Here is a 7,500-nt window from a genome sequence, read left to right as displayed (position 1 = left end):
TACCCAGGATGCTTTTGGAGCTGAACTGGTCGGTCTGAAGTGGATTATGATTGATGTCATGAAAGTGAAGAGTTCAAACTTTATTGATGTTTGTGTTAAACATACATGTATAATCAAACATCATGTTTGACCTGCAGAGCAGCAACGATCCGAGTGTCCAGGAAGAAGAGCGGCAGCGGAAGTTCAAGTCCACAGAGCGCTGTGGTCCGGTCCAGCTGGTTGGACGTCTGGAAGGGCTTCAGGTACCATCACAGTCACATGTGGGCCCCAGGAACCCCAGGGCCCCGCTTTGTATTTAAATATGTTTATATATATATATGTACACAAATATCACTACTGATTTTATATATGATGTATTGACTGATCTGAACGTCCGCTCTCTCTAACAGACACAATGTGTTATGGGCAACTTTGGACGGACAGCAGATGTCTCTGTGGAAGAAACGCACAGTGAGCTTGTCCCTGTCTGTCTGTCTCTGTGTCCCTGTATTTCTCTGTCTGTCTGTCTGTCTGTCTGTCTGTCTGTCTGTCTGTCTGTCTGTCTGTCTGTCTTTCTATGTGTCTCTGCACCTGTCTGTCTTTCTATGTTTCTCTGACTGTCTGTCTGTCTCTGTGTCTCTGACTGTCTGTCTGTCTGTCTGTCTGTCTGTCTGTCTGTCTGTCTGTCTGTCTGTCTTTCTATGTGTCTCTGACTGTCTGTCTGTCTCTGTGTCTCTGTACCTGTCTGTATGTCTCTGTGTCTCTGAGTGTCCGTCTGTCTGTCTCTGTGTCCCTCTGTCTATGTCCCTGTCTGTCTCTGTGTCCCTGTCTGTCTCTGTACCTGTCTGTCTGTCTGTCCCGGTCTGTCTCTTTGTGTCTCTGTCTGTCTTTGTGTCCCTGTCTGTCTCTGTCCCTATCAATGTGTCCCTGTCTGTCTCTGTACCAGTCTCTCTCTCTGAACCTGTCTGTTAGTATCTGAATCTGTCTCTCTCTCTGAACCTGTCTTTCTCTCTGTCCCTGTGTGTCAGTATCTGTGCCTGTCTCTCTCTCTGTCTGTACCTGTCTGTAGAGTGATGGGTGTGTTTGTTTCGTTGACCAGGACCGGTTCAGTGAGGTGTTGTTTCATGTATCCAGTATCACCAACGTGAAGACACAGGACAAAGGAAGATTCACTGTTTACTTCAGGAAGAAACATTACGACTTCATGGCTCATAGTGACGGTAAGAATCACAGACTGTATCGCCCCCCGGTGGCTGGACGAGGCGTCACGATTGACAGCTGTGACTGACGCAGCAGCGTTCGTGTCTGAGATGTTTTAGTTTCATATCTGGAGGCAGTGGAGACGTGTCGTCCATCTTTATTCATAGTCTGTGGTAAGAAGAGTCACTGCACTGGGGTCTGCTGAAATGCTTGTTCAACATGTCGTCAGTCCGAGCTAACTCCACCTCTGATTGGATGATCTGATCTGGATCAGTCTGATGTTGCAGCTCAGTGTATAAGCATTTATTTTGATAATCCAGAGTTAACAGGAAATGAAGATGTGAAATTAACAAGATTTCATGTTTTTTTCTTTCTTCCGTCTCCTCTCAGAGGTTCAGGATGGTTGGGTTGCGTCTCTGCTGGCGTCACGAGGCCAGCCAAGCCCCGCCCCTGCCCAACTGCATGGACCAATCACCATTAAAGAGTCCCGGAGTCGCGCCTATGCTGCGGTCTGGGGTCACGATCTCTGGATTTACCCCAACAAAGAGGGCTACCTGCTGGGCGTCGCCTCCTTCTCCGTCCCCCTGAACGTGGCCGCGGTGAAATCTACAGGAAAACACTCGTTTACCCTCATCACTCCATACAAGAGCTTCAAGTACACACCTGTCTGTCTACCTGTCTGTCTACCTGTCTGTCTACCTGTCTGTGCACCTGTCTGTCTACCTGTCTGTGCACCTGTCTGTCTACCTGTCTGTGCACCTGTCTGTCTACCTGTCTGTGTACCTGTCTGTCTACCTGTCTGTGCACCTGTCTGTCTACCTGTCTGTGCACCTGTCTGTCTACCTGTCTGTGTACCTGTCTGTGCACCTGTCTGTCTACCTGTCTGTCTACCTGTCTGTGCACCTGTCTGTCTACCTGTCTGTGCACCTGTCTGTGCACCTGTCTGTCTACCTGTCTGTCTACCTGTCTGTGTACCTGTCTGTGTACCTGTCTGTCTACCTGTCTGTCTACCTGTCTGTGCACCTGTCTGTCTACCTGTCTGTCTACCTGTCTGTGCACCTGTCTGTCTACCTGTCTGTCTACCTGTCTGTGTACCTGTCTGTGTACCTGTCTGTCTACCTGTCTGTCTACCTGTCTGTCTACCTGTCTGTGCACCTGTCTGTCTACCTGTCTGTCTACCTGTCTGTGCACCTGTCTGTCTACCTGTCTGTCTACCTGTCTGTGTACCTGTCTGTCTACCTGTCTGTCTACCTGTCTGTGTACCTGTCTGTGCACCTGTCTGTGTACCTGTCTGTGCACCTGTCTGTCTACCTGTCTGTCTACCTGTCTGTGTACCTGTCTGTGCACCTGTCTGTCTACCTGTCTGTGCACCTGTCTGTCTACCTGTCTGTCTACCTGTCTGTGTACCTGTCTGTGTACCTGTCTGTGCACCTGTCTGTGTACCTGTCTGTGTACCTGTCTGTCTACCTGTCTGTGCACCTGTCTGTCTACCTGTCTGTCTACCTGTCTGTGTACCTGTCTGTCTACCTGTCTGTCTACCTGTCTGTGCACCTGTCTGTCTACCTGTCTGTCTACCTGTCTGTGTACCTGTCTGTCTACCTGTCTGTGTACCTGTCTGTCTACCTGTCTGTGCACCTGTCTGTGCACCTGTCTGTCTACCTGTCTGTGTACCTGTCTGTCTACCTGTCTGTGCACCTGTCTGTCTACCTGTCTGTGCACCTGTCTGTCTACCTGTCTGTGCACCTGTCTGTCTACCTGTCTGTGCACCTGTCTGTCTACCTGTCTGTGCACCTGTCTGTCTACCTGTCTGTCTACCTGTCTGTCTACCTGTCTGTGCACCTGTCTGTCTACCTGTCTGTCTACCTGTCTGTGCACCTGTCTGTCTACCTGTCTGTGCACCTGTCTGTCTACCTGTCTGTCTACCTGTCTGTGCACCTGTCTGTCTACCTGTCTGTCTACCTGTCTGTGCACCTGTCTGTCTACCTGTCTGTCTACCTGTCTGTCTACCTGTCTGTGTACCTGTCTGTCTACCTGTCTGTGTACCTGTCTGTGCACCTGTCTGTGTAGCTGTCTGTCTACCTGTCTGTCTACCTGTCTGTGTACCTGTCTGTGCACCTGTCTGTCTACCTGTCTGTGTACCTGTCTGTGTACCTGTCTGTGCACCTGTCTGTCTACCTGTCTGTGCACCTGTCTGTCTACCTGTCTGTCTACCTGTCTGTGCACCTGTCTGTCTACCTGTCTGTGCACCTGTCTGTCTACCTGTCTGTGTACCTGTCTGTCTACCTGTCTGTGCACCTGTCTGTCTACCTGTCTGTCTACCTGTCTGTGCACCTGTCTGTCTACCTGTCTGTGCACCTGTCTGTCTACCTGTCTGTGCACCTGTCTGTCTACCTGTCTGTGCACCTGTCTGTCTACCTGTCTGTGCACCTGTCTGTCTACCTGTCTGTGCACCTGTCTGTCTACCTGTCTGTGTACCTGTCTGTCTACCTGTCTGTGCACCTGTCTGTCTACCTGTCTGTGTACCTGTCTGTCTACCTGTCTGTCTACCTGTCTGTGCACCTGTCTGTCTACCTGTCTGTGCACCTGTCTGTCTACCTGTCTGTGCACCTGTCTGTCTACCTGTCTGTGTACCTGTCTGTCTACCTGTCTGTGCACCTGTCTGTCTACCTGTCTGTGTACCTGTCTGTGTACCTGTCTGTCTACCTGTCTGTCTACCTGTCTGTGCACCTGTCTGTCTACCTGTCTGTCTACCTGTCTGTGCACCTGTCTGTGTACCTGTCTGTCTACCTGTCTGTCTACCTGTCTGTCTACCACTGTGTACCTGTCTGTCTACCTGTCTGTGTACCACTCTGTCGATCTGTCGGTTTGTTGACATCATGTATATATTTGTCTTCTATCTTGTCGCGCCCCCCCCCCCCCCCATACACAGTCTGTCGGTCGACTCTTCGAAGGACCTGCCTCTCTGGTTGGACAGTCTGTCCTTGTCTATCCGCAGTGCTCTGTCCTGCAGCCAGGTGGCGATGCGTCTTCTGGAAAATCCCTGCAACAAGGTGTGTGGTGACTGTGGCTCAGCCAATCCTGAGTGGGCGTCGGTCAACCTGTTGCTGGTCATCTGTCAGGCGTGTGCAGGTATGTGAAGGAGTGAAAGAGTGTATAAGTGAAGGAGTGAATGTGTGTATGAGAGAAGGAGTGTATGACTGAAGGAGTGAAGCAGTGAAAGAGTGTATGAGTGTATGAGTGTATGAGTGTATGAGTGAAGGAGTGAAGGAGTGTATGACTGAAAGAGTGAAGCAGTGAAGGAGTGAAAGAGTGAAAGAGTGAAGGAGTGAAGCAGTGAAGGAGTGAAAGAGTGAAAGAGTGAAAGAGTGAAGCAGTGAAGTAGTGTATGACTGAAAGATTGAAGGAGTGAAAGAGTGAAAGAGTGTATGAGTGTATGAGTGTATGAGTGTATGAGTGAAGCAGTGAAGGAGTGAAAGAGTGTATGACTGAAAGAGTGAAGCAGTGAAGGAGTGAAAGAGTGAAGGAGTGAAGCAGTGAAGTAGTGAAAGAGTGAAGGAGTGAAGCAGTGAAGGAGTGAAAAAGTGAAAGAGTGAAGCAGTGAAGTAGTGAAAGAGTGAAAGAGTGAAGCAGTGAAGTAGTGAAGGAGTGTATGAGTGTATGAGTGAAGGAGTGAAGCAGTGAAGGAGTGAAAGAGTGAAAGAGTGAAAGAGTGAAGCAGTGAAGTAGTGAAAGAGTGAAAGAGTGTATGAGTGTATGAGTGTATGAGTGTATGAGTGTATCAGTGTATGAGTGTATGAGTGAAGGAGTGAAGGAGTGTATGACTGAAAGAGTGAAGCAGTGAAGGAGTGAAAGAGTGAAGGAGTGAAGCAGTGAAGGAGTGAAAGAGTGTATGAGTGTATGAGTGAAGGAGTGAAGCAGTGAAGGAGTGAAAGAGTGAAAGAGTGAAAGAGTGAAGCAGTGAAGTAGTGAAAGAGTGAAAGAGTATGAGTGAAGGAGTGAAAGAGTGAAAGAGTGTATGAGTGAAGCAGTGAAGGAGTGAAAGAGTGAAGCAGTGAAGTAGTGAAAGAGTGAAAGAGTGAAGCAGTGAAGTAGTGAAGGAGTGAAAGAGTGTATGACTGAAAGAGTGAAGCAGTGAAGGAGTGAAAGAGTGAAAGAGTGTATGAGTGAAGGAGTGAAGCAGTGAAGGAGTGAAGGAGTGAAGCAGTGAAGGAGTGAAAGAGTGAAAGAGTGTATGACTGAAAGAGTGAAAGAGTGTATGACTGAAGGAGTGAAGGAGTGAAAGAATGAAGGAGTGAAGCAGTGAAGGAGTAAAGGAGTAAAGGAGTGAAAGAGTGTATGAGTGAAGGAGTGAAAGAGTGTATGAGTGAAGGAGTGAAAGAGTGTATGAGTGAAGGAGTGAAAGAGTGAAGGAGTGAAAGAGTGAAGGAGTGAAAGAGTGTATGATTCAAGATTCAAGAGTTTATGGTCATGTGCACACCAATTACATTTAGCAGTCGCTGGCAATGAAATGCTTGGTTCACAGGCTCTCTTCTAGCAATGCTCAGAATATTACACAATGAAATAATATTGAATAAAAATAAATATAGAAGAGAATATCAAAAAATTTAAATACAAATAGGAGAAAATATATATATATATAAAAAAAATATATATACACCTAAAAAAAAGTGCAAATATGCTAAGGTGCAGAGTTAGAGGAATTATGGCAGATGGGAGGAGTTTATAAGTCTTATGTCCTGGGGGATGAAACTGTCTCTGAGCCTGGTGGGGGGGGGGGCCCGATGCTGCGGTACCGTCGGCCAGACGGCAGCAGGCAGAACAGTTTGTGGTTCGGGTGATAGGGATCTTTAATGATCCTGTTGGCCTTCTTCCTACACCGCTGGGTGTAGAGGTCCTCCATGGATGGTAGCTCCGTCCTGGTGATGTGCTGGGCAGACTGCACCACCCTCTGTAAAGCCTTACAGTTCAGGGCGGTGCAGCTGCCGTACCAGGCGGTGATGCAGCCAGTCAGGATGCTCTCTATGGTGCACCTGTATCCTGGAGTCCATGTTGAGCCTCCGCCGTAGTCCCGTTGATGGAGAGGGGGACGTGTTCTACTCCTTGTCTCTTCCTGTAGTCCACGATCAGCTCCTTTGTTTTGCTGACGTTGAGATGGAGGTTGTTGTCCTGGCACCAAGATGTCAGGGCTCTGACCTCCTCTCTGTAGGCCTTCTCATCGTCGCCGGTGATCAGGCCGATGACGGTCGTGTCATCAGCAAACTTAATGATGGTGTTGGAGCTGTGGGTGGCCACGCAGTGATGCGTGAACAGGGAGGACAGGAGAGGACTGAGCACACAGCCCTGAGGGAGTCAGGGTGGAGGATGTGGTGCTGCCTATCTGCACCGCCCGTGGTCTGCCCGTCAGGAAGTTCAGGAGTGAAGGAGAGAAGGAGTGAAAGAGTGAAGGAGTACAATGTTGTATGCTCCAGAAACACAAACCAAATAACAACCAAAGAACCAGAGACCCTCTACAGCCCCTGCAGCACCTGCAAAGACACCAACCACACAAACCAAAAAACATGGGACATTGTCCCCACATGTACACAAAGTCCTTTCTGATGCTTCTGTCACCGTCCCACATCCTTAACATTCTTCTTTTTATATCTGCAACAGTTACAGGGCCACATTCTGGGCCTTTATATCCTGTTAAACTTACATCAACATTGTGAATCACGATTATGTAAAAAACATCAATAAATAGATGATACACCTTCATGTCATAATAGGTTAAACATAAAGTTTTTATTAAAAACATTAAATCTGAAATCTGTAAAAAGACTTGGACATCAAATTTTATCACAGAATTAATAGTCAAACTGAAACAAATAGTTGATCCTGAAGGAACTAAGAAAAACATCTGTTTTTTTATTATCAATTTTCATCTAAATCACCTCAATAAGGAAATTTATTTAGCTTTTCTCAGATGTAAAGAGCTTAGTCTAAGTGTGAAATGCTAACATTGCTAACTAATCCACTGGTTTGAATGTAGAATGCTAACAGAGTCTGCTCTTAGGTCAGCATCGCGCTCTGGGTAGTAACCTGTCGAAGGTACGCAGTCTGAAGATGGACAACAAGGTCTGGACTGAACCACTGTTACAGGTGCGGGGGGGGGGGCTGAATCACTGTTACCGGTGAAGGGCGGGTGCTGAAATCTCTAAAATGTAACCCTTAAATCCTCTTTCAGCTGTTTGTCACCTACGGTAACCGGCTGGCCAATCAGGTGTGGGCGGCATCAGTGCCGGCAGCCGAGCAGCTGATTCCTGACTCGTCTGATGAGGACAG

The 7,500-nt window shown here is 47.9% G+C and overlaps 1 protein-coding gene across 6 annotated transcripts in view; it reads left to right on the top strand.

Annotated features, from left to right (window-relative positions):
* LOC117759062 (arf-GAP with Rho-GAP domain, ANK repeat and PH domain-containing protein 1) overlaps positions 1-7,500 on the top strand; it is a 17,524-nt gene that overhangs the window by 3,093 nt on the left and 6,931 nt on the right. For all 6 annotated transcript variants that reach the window (XM_034581049.1, XM_034581046.1, XM_034581048.1 and 3 more), the window contains exons 8-14: positions 138-242; positions 390-450; positions 1,079-1,199; positions 1,570-1,834; positions 4,109-4,308; positions 7,232-7,317; positions 7,403-7,500. The exon at positions 7,403-7,500 is cut by the window's right edge and continues 85 nt beyond it. In XM_034581049.1, coding sequence (XP_034436940.1) covers positions 138-242; positions 390-450; positions 1,079-1,199; positions 1,570-1,834; positions 4,109-4,308; positions 7,232-7,317; positions 7,403-7,500 — 936 coding nt within the window. The remainder of the gene's footprint in view (positions 1-137; positions 243-389; positions 451-1,078; positions 1,200-1,569; positions 1,835-4,108; positions 4,309-7,231; positions 7,318-7,402) is intronic.

The sequence above is a fragment of the Hippoglossus hippoglossus genome, unplaced genomic scaffold, assembly GCF_009819705.1.
Source record: "Hippoglossus hippoglossus isolate fHipHip1 unplaced genomic scaffold, fHipHip1.pri scaffold_90_arrow_ctg1, whole genome shotgun sequence".
NCBI classification, from domain to species: domain Eukaryota; kingdom Metazoa; phylum Chordata; class Actinopteri; order Pleuronectiformes; family Pleuronectidae; genus Hippoglossus; species Hippoglossus hippoglossus.
This window is presented reverse-complemented; position numbering and strand designations above follow the sequence as displayed.